The sequence below is a fragment of the Ptychodera flava genome, chromosome 4, assembly GCF_041260155.1.
Source record: "Ptychodera flava strain L36383 chromosome 4, AS_Pfla_20210202, whole genome shotgun sequence".
NCBI classification, from domain to species: domain Eukaryota; kingdom Metazoa; phylum Hemichordata; class Enteropneusta; family Ptychoderidae; genus Ptychodera; species Ptychodera flava.
Genome location: NC_091931.1, coordinates 29,688,730 through 29,705,307, shown reverse-complemented (window position 1 = coordinate 29,705,307; position 16,578 = coordinate 29,688,730). Strand labels below are relative to the sequence as shown.

The 16,578-nt window shown below is 38.0% G+C and overlaps 1 protein-coding gene and 1 long non-coding RNA gene across 3 annotated transcripts; both read right to left on the bottom strand.

Annotated features, from left to right (window-relative positions):
* Positions 1-362: 362 nt before the first annotated feature.
* Positions 363-8,596, bottom strand: LOC139131423 (lactadherin-like). 2 transcript variants are annotated; one of them, XM_070697456.1, is made up of 6 exons: positions 7,525-8,592; positions 3,628-3,757; positions 2,778-2,951; positions 1,652-1,869; positions 1,260-1,358; positions 363-886 (listed from the first exon to the last, which is right to left on the bottom strand). In XM_070697456.1, the coding sequence occupies exons 1-6, from the start codon at positions 7,873-7,875 to the stop codon at positions 740-742; spliced, it is 1,119 nt and encodes a 372-aa protein (XP_070553557.1). In that variant the 5' UTR covers positions 7,876-8,592; the 3' UTR covers positions 363-739. The 2 variants fall into 2 exon arrangements, with proteins under 2 accessions (XP_070553557.1, XP_070553558.1); XM_070697457.1 differs by having other exon boundaries at positions 747-886; positions 1,652-1,862; positions 7,525-8,596.
* A 961-nt stretch (positions 8,597-9,557) lies between these two features.
* On the bottom strand, positions 9,558-11,061 carry LOC139130488 (uncharacterized). The gene is made up of 3 exons (XR_011551877.1): positions 10,857-11,061; positions 10,404-10,513; positions 9,558-10,037 (listed from the first exon to the last, which is right to left on the bottom strand). It is a non-coding gene; the product is annotated as an uncharacterized lncRNA (long non-coding RNA).
* Positions 11,062-16,578: the final 5,517 nt, after the last annotated feature.

Genomic DNA, 16,578 nt, shown 5'->3' with positions numbered 1-16,578 from the left:
CTATCTGTCAAAATCGCCTTATTGTTCTGCTCTCAAAATCATGTCGAAAGTCCTAGTATTAAACGGGTGAGCACAATCTTCATGTGTTGACAACTCGCTTTTAGACCGAACAAAAATTCATTTGTAAACAACAAGATTGCAAAGTGTGAACAGTGAATTGTGTCGATGAAAATAACACATGTACTTTGTGATATAATACAAAAAGATATAGAAATACACAATGCGGTACGATGTCTGTCTCATTCAAATTAAAAACAACATTGACTGAATTTATGTATGTATATATATATATGTATATATATATATATATATATATATATATATATATATATATATATATATATATATATATATATATATATATATATATATAACAGATGCCCTTCTTTGGAAATTACATTTCTCGATGCAAAAAGCAGAGAGTGCTAAAACAGAGCAAATAATTAATTCAAGTACAAAGTAATATCATCTATTTCTTAAATTTCATGCTTCTTGTAATCTACGGACAGGTAGACGATTTCTGTGTAAATACCTTTATACCTTTCTATTCCTTCATTGGATGAGACAAAATAAAATCCAATCCAAAGTTCAGTGTACAAAGTGAAAGTCAGTCACTGTCAAGTGGACGCCTGACAGTGTTCTCCAAATGGTCGTATTACTTTACTCTCAACGGATGCATTCAGTCAATGGTTCCAGTGATTGTTAAGGCTGCCTCTTCCTCCCCAGAGCTTCAACATGTCTATCCAGTACAAGCATACATCTCGACTCTCATCGACATGTGGCCGTACCACCCTTGAACTACAAACCGTGTATAACGAGCAACGTATGACTTCGTTCCCAAGGTTTGGTAAACTACAGTATTCCTGTCCCAGTTGGCGGAGAAGACCTGAAATATGACATTACGTGACAAAATTAGTAACGTTATTTTGCGGCAAAGATCCCTTGTCACTGGCTTTGGGCTTTGGAGCGCTAGCTGGTATATATGGTCGATAACATGTATGCAATCCTGATCAAGATGGTTTAAAGGCAGTAAGTACTAGAGCACAAAAGACAAGACCATCTTCTAGCTTTTGCCCGGAACGACCATCTTATCATCAAATATTCAATCTCGATATTTTCATGCCCAATTTGTAATATTTTATGATCTTCATAAACAGTTAACCTCTACAATTATAGGAATGAAATTCACTCCATTTTAACTCCAACTATTGGATTGGATTATTGATTCGAGTAGATTATCCTTAATCATGATGACAGACCTTGTCATGGCCGTTGTCTTCTTTTACGTAAGTCCAACCATTAGGGTAATAGTGGTATAACTTGTAAGACGTGACCCATTGGTTTGCATCGCCTCTTCCCTAGAGATAGACAGACAGACAGACAGACAGACAGACAGACAGACAGAGAGGGAGGGAGACTGTTAGTCTACCAATGCCATAAAATCAAACTATAGAGAGGTAAATTGCTTATTACACGTGCTGTGCGGTCAAAAAAGTTCAAAATCTAGTTTTAGATCAAACTAAATGCCAAAAGGTCAAACCACACTGAAATCGAGATGGTAACAAGTATTTACAGTGTTTTAATTACAATAGTGGAAAGTTTTCATATGTTGCAACAAACAACCAGATGCCGTTATTACAGTCGCTCTTACCTGCGTTGCCACCTGTGTAACCATTCTGGCTGAGCCAATGTCGACCTGTAGCCACTGTCCGACAGAATTATGCCTCGAGCACCAAGACCAGGACCTACCACCCTGATAGTATAGACGACCTTGGTACGACATGTAGTTCCCGTTGTAGTTGCTGCTGGCCGTGATCTGGGAATTGGGTATGTTATAGTTTTGGCAGCCCGCGGCAACACTGCTGCACACTGTGGCGGAGGAAAACGTGTTAGAAGAAATGAAACTACAGAGAGCAAGACGAGCAATGGATAGACTACCTAACAGTTGGATGCTTCGAACCCCATTAACTGTATCACTTTTGATGTATTTTTTCATTCCTTTCGTCCTGATGTCGTGTATGACAACGAAATACTAAGTGTTTACCATGGCAACACAAGCCGTTATACGTGTGATGTCCAACGTTAAGCTTATTCTTGACAGTTGCAATCTCGTCCAGATATACATCTGTCGTAAACGATTCCATTAGTGTATATGATGCCTTGTGTTTGTAAGGCTAATACTTTTGTATCTTGAATATCTAAGGTAGCAGAGTAAACAAACGTATAATTGTTTTACAGAACAAAAACCAAAAATGTTACAAAAAGTCACATTTATTGTTCCGTTTAATATTTTGCTGCAAAAAGTGACCATGCATAACTTAAGAACAATTTGGGATTGATATTTCACCTGGAAATCACAATAATAAGCGACCACTGCTTTGTTTTGCCATAACATGCAAAATATTACGACGAAATGTTTATAACATTGGATGTGCTAGTTGCAAGGCCTACTCAAGAAGTCTGCTATAGTCCTCGTACCAGTTCCATGATTATTGCCTATTTCACTAGAATGACTAATTTATGGCATTTATGGCTGATGTTGCACCGGCCAATATATTCGTCGCCTTATCAAAACACAAGGTAACTTACTTTTGTTTCCTTGCAATAAACTATATTACTGGACAATTTGAGACAACATGTATGCAACACCACATACACACTAACAAACAAGCAAGCAAACAAACAAACTTTGTTTCAAGCGAGCGTGTTGAGATTCAAAGTACGGCAGCAATGCATCGTGGGGTAGCCGCCGGGAAAGGGTCTATTGGTCCACTTACTGGTACAAGACGGCGTGGCGCTCCATGATCCGGCAGTACACGTGACCGTACTGGATCCAGCCAGGTTGTACCAATCGTTGCAGAGTATCTGTATCTGAGTACCACTGGCCACCGGCCATGAGTAAGATCCACTGATATGTGCATTGGATGGCACACTAGGCGAGTAACATTTTGCTGCAAAATGTATTTATAAAATTTACATAAAAACAGGATCCTAAACGAACTATGACTTTCTTGGAACATCCTCAGTACTGAAAACAGCTTAAGAGAACATTGTCCTGTGCTGGCATCTACTTGACCTCGTCCAAAGTGAGCCTATTGCTCTTCATCCATCGCTGTAACGCTTTTCAGTTTCACTTGTTTTGACTTGTCGTATTTTCCACCAGTCCACGCGGCTTCCTTCACCCTGAGCATAAAATACTCTTGGGAAAGTGGCATTGACGCGGGCATTGACGTCAGCTCTGAAGATGACGCGGCTATATAGGTCATGCTCAGATCAATTTAATTTTCTCGATTTCCTTCTCGGATCGCACCGTTAGGCCAGATTGTGCACTCCTTGCCATTTGTATTACACAATTCGAACAATTTTGTGAGCGCATTTAGACGTCTCACACTACCACGAAGTCGCATGCAAGGCGAGTCAATTTAAAATGGACAATGGGAGACTGTGTTAACAGGAATATGAACGAGAAGGTTCCAGAAACTTCAGAAGGATGTCAACACTTGATAGTTTTAACTAGTATGACTTATGAAACAAAGTATGCGGACATCCCTATAATCGTGATTCTTCACTCTTGCAAACAGGGCATTGTAAGTCACCTACAGTCACGGTGACGGTTTACCATCTTACCTGTCTCACAGTCGTATCCTTCGTAGCTCACGCTACATGTACACTCGTAGTACCGGGAACTGCCGTCACAGATTTCGTGGCAAGTTGCTCCGTTCTTGCACGGGTTATCTCTGCAGCCTCCCAGGGAATCCTGATCAAAACAGGAAAATGTTGTACACGTTTAACAAGATTGAAATTTGTACAACAGTATTGAACATCGACGTTAAGTGTCCGTGTCGACACATAAGGATACTGCTTGTGCAATATTTATGGAAAAGTGACATCCACATATTGTATTACTGTACCATCTATATATCATTAAACGTTCATACTGACATTTCAATCAAAAACACAGGGCAACCAGTTGGAAGCTGACGAATCCGTTAAATGCAAAGGTGTACAAATATTATTGTGTTTTAAAGCTTATCAGGCTCAATGTAATCATGCCCAAAGAATAATGAACTTTTCCCTCGAAATCGTCGCTCCTCATTCAGCCAATTTGGATTTGTTCTGGATATTGTGGCAACTAATATATACTATATACGAGTCCAATGCGTAAAGAGTTTCAGAACAGTGTCGTGATAAAACATGGGGTGAAAATACGATGAAAAGGCGTAAATGTTATACCCCATCTCGATGACAAAGAAAATACTGCAATTGTTTTATTGTAAGGGAATTTTTACTGACATATTTTAGTGGTTTTTGTTTTCTTCTTTGACCATGTCGAAATGCTTCGTTACGCTATATGTATTATGTAATGCCTCTATTATTGTGGACAGTTTGTAAAATCCACTCCTAAGTGATCCACTCCAAAGTGATCAACTAATGCAACTATAGTCAGACTCTGCTTATTCGTGATAATAATACAAAAATGGATCACCACCTTTGTAGCTTTGCCAAAAATTTCAAGTAACAATAATCTTTAACCGACCCTAGAACCCAATCAGTATGAACTGGGAGGACTTGTGCGATTCAAAAACTGGGTGCATAGAAAATGGTGACCCTTCCTCAAACTTTTGCATAAGAATATTAACCTTCCCCCAATGTGAGGCAAGAAAAGTCATGACCCTCCTCAGTCTCCATTTAATGCCATAGTACACATATAAAATTGATAATCATTATTTTCTAACAATTATTAATAATTAGATATGATTATTTAAAAAATATTATTATAATGTATTGTAAAACAGCAATAAGCTTAAACCAGAATATGAAATTACAATTTCAACTTTTCCGCAAAGCAGAAAAAAAGGGATAGCTTGTGACGCGAAAGGGGTCAAGAGGGGTGTGTTTCATTCCTGTTGTAGATAGCTAGACATCTAGCTATTGAACCACTCTTTTTTGGGAGTGGAGATTTAGCCGAGTGGTTCTGTCTGTGGCCTCTCAGCTAGGCGACTGATGCCGTATGTTGTGGGTTCGAATCCGATTGAAATCTATCCGTATCTAGCTATTGAAATGGTGTCGTTCTGTGACATTTTTGGTGAAGTTAAGGACATGTGCCACCCACAAATATAAAAGTACGATATGGGATATTTTGTGACACATAGTTGTGAAATGCAAATTAATAAATTGTACATCTTGATGACATCTTGTCAACAGATGGACTGGAAATTTCTTGCAGAGGAAAAGGCATATGTTGGACATTTTGATTATATTTCATCATAAAATCGTTGTACGAAAAGTAGTAGCGCCCCCCCCCCGCAAATTCTTGCACAAACTGTAAAAGCCCTCCCTAAAACACGTGATCCTACCCAAAATTGCAAAGGCCCCCCCCCCATTATGTCAAGGCCCTTACTGCACTTACTGGAGGAACAAATCAAAAGCTGTACACCGTCCAGTGCAATCGTCCATAAGTTCGCTGACGTGCTTGATCGTCAATTGGGTGAGAGAACAACGGCTGACAACGCAACCAACATTTAAATATAATTAAATATTTATTTACCAGTCTCAAAGTATATGGTGTGAATATCAGACCTAATTTGTCTACACACGTTATCTTCCTTTTTACTGAATGCTGATTGGGTGGTAGCAGAGTCTATGGTGAAAACAAGCCAAGGCGTCATGTCACGCTTAGCATACGTCACATCAGATTAGGTACATATGTGTCCTTTCAAACTACGTAATATCATTATATATGATGGTGTCATACATATAGCTCATCATTAGGATTTCTGTAGTTTATTTTACATTGCTCAGTTGCGAATGTTTTGGGAAATGGATTGATATAACGGTGTAAGATCAGAAAGTTCAAGAGACGGCCAAAATGGCGCATGCTCATTTGTTCACCCAAAATATATTTGCAATATAAAGGTCGATCACCCTTCAGCTCATCAATTATTGAAGACGGTGCAAGGACATTTTTGAAGTACGCAAAAATCAAACATCCGCTCACCCGAAAAAAGTATGACATGTCTTTGAAGACTTTTGAATTAAAGGTAACGGTCAACTCTGGAAATGTATTGGTATTTGGCTGATAAAACTAAGAGAACACATTTTTCTGATGTTGGATGCTTAAGAAGAATCTCTAACAGATCAATAAAATTGATCTCGAATGCATCAGTGTGAAAGACATCATGCACCTTTTCTTCCATTAGGTTTCTTCGTAACAGGTTCGTAGCTTCATAAAGTTTGGACACTGAGTTTGCGCAATAGAGACATTTGACCATTGCTTACACACCGAGATATCGATTAAGAAACCGTTAGAACTTTTGGTATTTCGTGTAAAGATAAATTTATAGAATATTAAAGAAAAAACGGAAATGGACAAAGCTACGGCATATTTAGAGCGAATCGTGGACGAGGAAACGATTACGTATGTCGAATGGTAGCTGACGAACTTCCCATTGTGCGTCCTGATTAGCCGAATATGACATGCTTTCATCGTTACAGTCTGGTAACTAGTACTTTCTAAGAGACTTGATGTATCATTGTTTTAAGGTAACACACTCCTTGAGACAAAAAACTTTAAAGTTTGTGAACTTTCCTGTGTGAAATCTTATTGAATTATAAAGTCCCGCGATCAAGTATAACAAATCAAGAGACCCTTCATAGTTTGGCATTAGAAAAATAAACTCCTTATTTCTTTACAAATATTTCAAATTCAAAATGAAAGCGACAATACTGTAGCGAACAAACTAAATTTTCGATTTGTGAAAATAAGACTTTAAACAAACTTTATCGACTCTGCAGGCTAAAACCTGAGTCTTGAAAAAGTAGCATACCAGAAACGTGTTGAATAGAGTCCGGAAAACAACTGCCCTTAAGACGCATTATACCCTAACATACCACCTTCCTTTGAAAAAAACCAAGATAAAGAAGACACAACAAACGAAACTTGGCAAAACTGTCGACGTCACCGACTCTTGCATACTTGTTGTGAAAGGAGTCAAAGAAAATAGATATAATACGTTCCTATAATTTAAACTACTCGAAATCTCTGCCCATGGACTACCAACATGCTTGTTTTGGGTTGTAGAAATTCATTGTCTGATGTGAGTGAACGGCTGCTAGAGCTATAGCGAGACGCTGAGGATTGCCTAATGTCATCCATGGATGACAAATTTCTATGCTCTGGGCGACAATAAAAAATATAGAAGTCACCGGACTTTGCGATTCAGTTTCAAGAAAAAGAGAATTACCTTCTCAAAATCTGAAAGAAAATCTATATATTACATTGTAAATTGCTTGACTGTCAGCTAGGATTTGTTGGTTGTTGATTTGCATCTCACTTCGTTTCGAACTTGCCTTTTCATACACATTTTTGTCCATTTTAGAAAAGCAGTTGATGTTTTAAGACAAAGAAGAATTTTTAATCTCGTCCTACTATGACGAGAATTATATATGGAAATAATGAGAATCTCTGATTAAAATTGAATCTGAATGCCATTATCCTGTCATACAGGGCTTTTTGGCGCTTACCGTCTGCGTTGACGCCAATTCTCTGTACACACCTCCGTCCCACAGAGTGAATTCAGACATTTCTGCAACTGTTCCTTCGTTCATCTGGCAGATTCGCTCGTGCTTCCAGAAGTTCACCGATTCGCACGCGTCGAGCTTCGTGCACTTCGTGACGCACTCTCCAAGGCTCCTCGCGGTCACATTCTCGTAGTTTGCCCCAAGGTAGATGTACCCGATCTCGTGTTTCTCGACGGGTACCATGTAAGAGGCCCGGTGACAAGACAGCCTAACGTTGGTGAAGTCGTCCTCTTGATTACCGATGGCCGACCAGATGAGGCAAGCCGCAATGGTTACACAGGTAACAAGTGACATACTTGCATGGCCAGTAACCTGCTGTGGATGTTTGGTCGGAGCAAATTACAACGACTGCTAGCTTTCTTAGCAATCTTCAAGTGATAACAAGACTAGCTTTGTCCAACTAGAAGGCAATACAGTAGAACGCCTGCATGACGTAGATTACAGTGTGATCAATAAAAAGGTAGTACAAAGGAGTCCATCTTTGCATAGACTTTTGAATAATTAATGATATTTACAAATAAGTTGATCCAGTTCGTCTCCTCTGTGCCTCGGTGGAGCGACAAGATCTGCTGCAAACTCAGGCGGTCCTACTGAACCAGCCTAACATGACACACTTTGGTATAAAGTTTAGGAACAAATAACAAGCAGTTGACAGGGTTGAAAACAGAGGTGTTAGACATCAGTTATAGCTTTACTTTTGTTGCAGCAACTGGGTTATTCATATTCTGCGAGCATCCATCTCGCGGAACTGGTACACCATAATTAGAACTCTCTTAACCGTAACTTAAGATATAGGTACGGAATATCTTTGTTCTATCTGTCAAAATCGCCTTATTGATCTGTTCTCAAAACAACGTCGAAAATCCTAGTATTAAATGTGTCAACACAATCTGCACATGTTGACAACTCACTTTTAGTCAGAACAAAAATTCATTTGTTAACATCAAGATTGTAAAGTGCACACAGTGCATTGTGTTGATAAAAGTAACACACTCTACTATATGATATTATTACATGAACTGACCCGATTCGCCACCTGTGTGACGTAGAACACGAAGCTTTCAAGGATAAGAAATCCGAGTTACCCTTGTTCTACGTCATCAACCGGAACTTTTTCCTGCACTTCGCCGTGACGCTTTCGTGCACAGATCGATCTGTCGCGATCGATGCCGTGCTCTCATGACATTTTCATGAAAAGGTGATGCGATTAATTCAGACACGGAAACACGGAAGGCATCGAAATTTGGAGTCGCAAAAGCTTGTGTAGGTATTCCAAAGAATGGAATGTGTGTGGGGGGCGCAGGGTGCTGTCGCGGCTAGCGTTCCAGTCCGGTCGTACGGACGGCTCAATGTGGAAGTTGTACCAGGCGATAAACCCTCAACGTAAGTTCAACTGAATAAGTAAGTACCATATGATCTTCGGAAAACGACAGATAAGGCAAAAAACATAAACAATTATTTAATGGGATTATATATAATAATATATAAAGATATATTAGGTATACAGTAATGTTGCAAGAAGATGTTCGTCTACATCAAAATTAAAACTTTATTAGCAGACACATATATAAACAGACACACACAGACACACACATATACACAGACACACACATATATCTATCAATGCATACATATTATAGTATATATATATATATATATATATATGTATGTATGTATGTATGTATGTATGTATGTATGTATGTATGTATGTATGTAAAACAAATTACTTCAATAACAAAGTAATAATATCTGTTACTTGAGTTGATAGTATTACTAGTACTTTGCACTTGAAGTAGTTTCTGTTATTATATATAACGCTCTGCTTTCCGCATCGAGCACTGTAATTTCACACGAGAACATCTATATTTATATATATATATATATATAATATATATATATATATATATATATATATATATATATATATATATATATATATATATATATATATGAATTAATTAATGAACGTATAAAGATATCTTATTTGGAAATTGCAGCGCTCGATGCCAAAAGCAGAGCGTTACAAAAAAGTTATACGAGTACAAATTAATAGTATCTGTTACTTAAGTTTCATTCCTCTTGTAATCTACGGACAGACAATTTCTATGCGAAAACCTTTCCATTACTTCATGGAATGGAGACAAAATAAAATCCAATCCAAAGTTCAGTGTAAAAAATGAAAGTCAGTCACTATCAAATGGACGCCTGACAGTGTTCTCAAAATGGTCGCATTACTCTCAACTGATGCATTCAGTCAATGGTTCCAGTGATTGTTAAGGCTGCCTCTTCCTCCCAGAGCTTCAACATGTCTATCCAGTACAAGCATACATCTCGACTCTCATTGAAATGTGGCCGTACCACCCTTGAACTACAAACCGTGTATAACGAGCAACATATGACTTCGTTCCCAAGGTTTGGTAAACTACAGTATTCCTGTCCCAGTTGGCGGAGAAGACCTGAAACATGACATTACGTGACAAAATTTGTAACTTTATTAGCTTGCCACTAGCTGTAGGCTGTGGAGTTGGTATCCATGGTCGACAACATGTACGGCAATCCTGATCAAGAAGCAGTAAAGGCAGTAAGGTGTAGAGCAAAAAAGACCAGACCTGGACCATCTTCTAGTTTTTGTCCCGAACGACCATCTTATCGTCAAATATTTAATCTCAACATTTTCATGCCCTTTTTGTAGTATTATATGATCTTCATGAAGTGTTAACCTAACCTCTACAGTTATAGAAATAAAATTCACTCCTTTTGAAGTCAAACTTTTGGAATGGATTATTGATCCAAGTAAATTATCCTTGATTATGATTATAAACCTTAGGCCTATCGTTGCCGTAGTCTTCTTTTTACGTACGTCCAGCCATTAGTGTAATAGTGGTATATATAACTTGTAAGACGTGACCCATTGGTTTGCATCACCTCGTCCCTACAGAGAGAGAGAGAGAGAGAGAGAGAGAGAGAGAGAGAGAGAGAGAGAGAGAGAGAGAGAGAGAAAGAGAGAGAGAGAGAGAGAGAGAGAGAGAGAGAGAGAGAGAGAGAGAGAATGTTATATAGTGGTAAATCACTTATCACGTGTGCTTTATTATGTGGTAACATTGTTCAAAACCTATCGTTCGATCGAATTAAATAACGAAAAGTCAAAGTACACTGAAATCAAGGTAGTAACAAGTATTTAGTATCTCACAGTTTCAACTGGTGAAATACTAAAACTGGTGAAGTGTTTTCATTGTTGCGACAAACTACCAGACGCCGTATCCACAGTCGCTTACCTGCGTTGCCACCTGTGTAACCATTCTGGCTGAGCCAATGTCGACCTGCAGCCACTGTCCGACAGAATTATGCCTCGAGCACCAAGCCCAGGACCCTCCACCCTGATAGCATAGACGACCTTGGTACGACATGTGGTTCCCGTCGGCGTTGCTGCTGGCCGTGATCTGGGAATTGGGTATGTTATAGTTTTGGCAGCCCGCGGCAACACTGCTGCACACATAGCGGAGGAAAACATGTGTTAGAAGAAAAGAAACTTCAGAGAGCAGGACGAGAAATGGATTGACTACTTAACAGACGGATGCTTCAAACCCCATTTTCTTTATAACTTTTGATGTGCTTTTCCGTTCTTTTGGCCCTATTTCAAAATACACTTCCTTTTCCTTCTCCAAACATGATGTCGAAACGCTAAGTGTTCACTATGGTAACACTAGCTGTTATACGTGTCATGTCTGATGTTACTCTTGACAGTTGAAGTCTAATCTTTACTACAAATCGATCTCTCGTAAACAATTACATTAGTGTATATGATGTCTTGTTTTTTGTAAGGCTAATACTTTGTATCTTGAATATCGAAGGTAGAAGAATAAACAAAAAAAAGGTACATTGATTGTTCCGTTTAATATTTTGCTGCAAATACTTTAGTAAACTTGATAAAAGTGCATGTGACCGTGTACAACTTAAGAACAATTTGGGATTGATATTTCACCTGGAAAATCTCAATAATAAGCAACAAGAGCTTGTTTTGAAATAACATGCAAAATATTACGACGAAATGTTTATGACATCGGATGTGCTAGTTGCAAGGCCTACTCAAGAATTTTGCCACAGTCCCCGTACCACACAGTACGGTAAATTTCCCATAATTCATTGCGATTTGTATCCTCAGAGATTCCCCAGAGAAGTCTACCTGGTCTCCCATGTGTAGACAAATTCATAGACTAGTTGTAAAAATTCTGAAAACGTACTTTTAAGAACACCATTCTTCTCAATTCTCATTTTAAATGATTTGGAAAATTATGCAAGATTGAGAGAGGAGATAGCATTTTTGTAAAATTTTCCACTGATTGTGTCTTCAGCCATACAGAATAATGTGATGGAAAGTAGGGAGACCAGTTGCACCTGTTTTTTGAAACAAAAGGATATTGATTTTTTCCAATGGAAATGACAAAAGAAATTTGCATTCTAAGTTTTCTCAGAGAATGACCCCTTCAGTTCTTCATAACTTGCTGCCTAAAAAGTATGGCATTTGTAGTACCTACAAAACGTGACTTCCATGGTTGTTTAATGGTTATTTGGAAACTTTTGCTGAAATTTCTAAACATACTTTTACTTGATATTATTTATCAATTATTCTGATGCTGCACATTATTGCTTGCATACAGAACTGAAAAAGTTATAAGAAAAGTAACCTTCAAGGATACAAATAAAAGAGAATTGTGGGTAATTTATTGTACTGTGTACCAGTTCCATGATTAGTGCTTATCTCACTAGGATGACTAAGTTATGGCATTTATGGCTGATGTTGTACAGGCTAATATATTCCCCGCCTTATCAAAACACAAGGTAACTTACTTTTGTTTCCTTGCAATAAACTATATTACTGGACAATTTGAGACAACATGTATGCAACACAACATACACACAAACAAACAAACAAACAAAAAACAAACAAACAAACTTTGTTTCAAGCGAGTGTGTTGAGATTCAAAGTGCGGCAGCAATGCATTGTAGGGTAGCCGGAAAGGGTCTTAGACTATTGGTCCACTTACTGGTACAAGACGGCGTGGCGCTCCATGACCCAGCAGTACACGTGACCGTACTGGATCCAGCCAGGTTGTACCAATCATTGCAGAGTATCTGTATCTGGAGTACCACTGGCCTACGGCCATAAGTAAGATCCACTGATATGTGCATTGGATGGCACCCTTGGCGAGTAACATTTTGCTGCAAAATGTATTTATAAAATGTGCATAAAAACAGGATCCTAAACGAACTTTGACTCGGAACATCCTCAGTACTGAAAACAGCTAAAGAGAACATTGTCCTGCACTGACATCTACATGACCTCGTCCAAAGTGTGACTATTCATCCATCGATGTAACGCTTTTCAGTTTCACTTTGTTTTGACTTGTCGTATTTTCCAACAGTCCACACAGCTTCCTTCACCCTGAGCATAAAATACCATTGGGAAAGAGGCATTGACGTCTGCTCTGAAGATGACGCAACAATGTAGGTAACGCAGGGACCAATTAAACTTTTCTGAGTTCCTTCTTTAATCGCACACGAAGGCCAGATTGTGCACTCCTTGCCATTTGTATTACAGAGTTGGAACAATTTTGTGAGCGCATTAAGATGTCACATTCCACCACTGGAATGCAAGTCGTATCCAAGGCGGATCATTTTAATATAGACAATGAAAATCTGTGTTCACAGGAATACCAACGAGAAGGTTCCATCAATAACTTCAGAACGACGACAACACGTGAAGGTTTTAACTATTAAGACTCATGAAGCAGATAATGTGGTCATCCCTAAATATGATTCATAATCCTTGCAAATAGGGCCTTGTTAGTCACCTACAGTCACGGTGACGGTTTACCATCTTACCTGTCTCACAGTTTTATCCTTCGTAGCTCACACTACATGTACACTCGTAGTGCCTTGAACTGCAGTCACAGATTTCGTGGCAAGTTGCTCCGTTCTTGTACGGGTTATCTTTGAACCTCCCAGGGAATCCTGATCAATACAGGCAAAATTTGTAAACGTTTAACAAAATTGAATTTGTACAACAGTATTTAACAACGACGTTTATCGTCCGTGTCGACAAACATAGCGGTATTGTTTGTCCAAAATCCATGAAAGAGTGAAATCAAAACATTGCATTAGTGTATCATATATATATATATATATATATATATATATATATATATATATATATATATATATATATATATATATATATATATATATGTCATTAAACGTCATGCTGACATTTCCATCAAAAACACGGGGTAATAATCAATTAAAGGTATACAGTCACCTGTAATCTAAATATGCCTATATATGGTCATTCACCTGTAATCTAAATATGCCTATATATGGTCAAAGTGGCGTTCCTTTGTATTCAAAATGCCCATGTGAGGGCGCTGTTTTTTAAAAGCGGCCAGTCGCTTAAAATCTATGATTGGTTAGATTTTCTCTTTCCACGGTAACAGTGGCAAAATTGGAAGGTGACAGTAAATATTTAAGCTCTCACGACTCCGTTGAATGCAAAGAAGTACAAGGTTCGATTGTGTTTTAAAGCTTGTCAGGTTCAGTGTCATTAGCCAAAGAAATAATTAACTTTTTCCTCTAAATCGCCGTGGGGGGAAATTGTAGCTATTAATGTATACCACATATGATACCAATGTGTAAAGTTTGTCAGGTCAGTGTCGTGATAAATCATGGGGTCAAAATACAACGGAAAAGTGTAACTGTTAGATACCACCTGGAGGGCAAGACAATACTGCAATTGTTTTATTTCAAGGGAATTTTTACTGGCATGTTTTCAGTACCATGCGGAAATGCAAAAAATTTGTTCTGTTTACGCTGCCTGTATTATGTAATGCCTCTATTATCGTGGACAGTTTGTAAAATCCACTTCAAAGTGATCAGTAACTAATGTCACTGTCGAGATACTCTGCTTATTTGTGAAAATAATGAAAAATGGCTCCCCACCTCTGTAGCTTTGCCAAAAAAGTTCAAGTAATAAAATTCTTTTACCGCCGTTAGAACCCGATCAGAATAACCTTGGGGGACTTGTGCGATTCAAAAACTTGGTGAATAGAAAATGGTGACTCTCCCTCAAACTTTTGCATAAGAAATAATAACCTTTCCTAAAAGCAAGGCAAGCAAAATCATGACCTCCCAGTCTCCCTTTAATGCCAGTACAAATAAAAAGTGATAATCATTTAACGGTAAGGTATATAAATAATTAATAATTAAATATTATTATTTAAAAATAACATTGTAATGTACTGTAAAACAGCAAAAAGCTTAAATCAGAATATGAAATTACAATCGTCCATATGTTACGTGCTTGATCTTTGAGTAAGTGGGGGGACGACTGCAGACAATGCAACTACTATAATTTTAAATATTTATACCTTACAAATATCAAAATATATGTGATTATAAGACCTAAATTGTCCATTCATGTTATCCTCCTTTTCACTGAATGCAGATTGGGTGAAAGCATCGGACCCTTGTTCCCTAGTGTCTATGGTGAAAGCAAGCCTCAGCATACGTTGCGCCTCTAGTACAGGTACATATGCGTCCTCTCAAACTACCGTACGTACTATTATTACAATGCTGTCATACATCTAGCTCATCACAAGTTGCGTAATCCAATGTTTTTTTGCAAATGGCTAGATATAAGGTTGTTAGCTCAGAAATTCCAAGAGACATCCAACACGGCGCATGCTCATTTGTTCGCTCAAAGTACATTTGCAATAACGACATGGCGCATGCTCATTTGTTCGCCCAAAGTACATTTGCAATAAAATGGTCGCTTACCCTTTAGCTCATCAATTATTGAAGATCGTCCAGGGACATTTTGGAAATTCATGAACACCAAACATACGCTCATCCGAAAAAGCGTGACATGATTTTTGAATGACAGGGAACGGTAAACTCTGGAAATGTGTTCGTGTGTGGTGATAAAACTAAGAAAACACATTTTTCTGGTGCTGGAAGCTTAAGACGAATCGCGAACAGATCAATAAAATTGATCTCCTATGCGTCAGTGCGAAGGATATAATGTGCCCTTTCTTCAATTAGATTTCTTCGTAACAGGTTTGCTTTGGATTGTCACGCTTTATAAAGTGTGGGCGATTAGATTGTGCCATAGCGACATTCGACTATGGCGTACACACACCGACATATAGATTGAGAAATCGTAAGATCTTTTTTATATTTCTTCTGTATTTATAGAATATTAAAGGAAAAAACGGAAATGGACAAAGTTACAACAATTTAGAGTGAATCGTGGACGAGTAACTGATAACCTCTGTTGAATAGTAGCTGACAAACTTCCCATTGTAAGTTTTGATTAGTCAAATATGACTTGGCTTTCATCATTACAGCCTGGTTAACTATCTTCCGAAAGACTTGATGTACCTTTTAAGGTAACAAACTTCTTGAGACAGAAAGCTTTAAAGGTTGCAAACTTTCCTGTATGAAATCTTATTGAATTATAAAGTAAAAAAATCAAGAGACCGTTCATAGTTTGCCATTAGATAAATATACTCCCTAATTCTGCACAAATATTTCAAATTCAAAATTGCAGCCTAGAGCGAAAAAAAAAACATTTTCGATTTTTGAAAACAAGACAATCATCAATTTTGTCGACTCTGTATGCTAAAAACTGCGTCTTGAAAAGCGGTATACCAGGAAAGTGTTGAAAGACATTTAGAGTCCCCCCCCCAAAAAAAAGTCCTTGATAGTCGCGCCAGCGGCTTACTGACTACGCATGCGCTTATTCATAATATACTATGCGAGTAACCGGAAGTGTACCCTTCTTTCATGGTCGCCGCCATGTTTTTTTTTGAGTACTCGTAAACAAACAAATACGAAACAAATTATCATTATATACATGCCATTTATAAAATATACCTCTTTTATTAGCCAGTAAATGTTATTATGCACCTTGTCGCTGATACAAAATATCGTTCATATAGATAA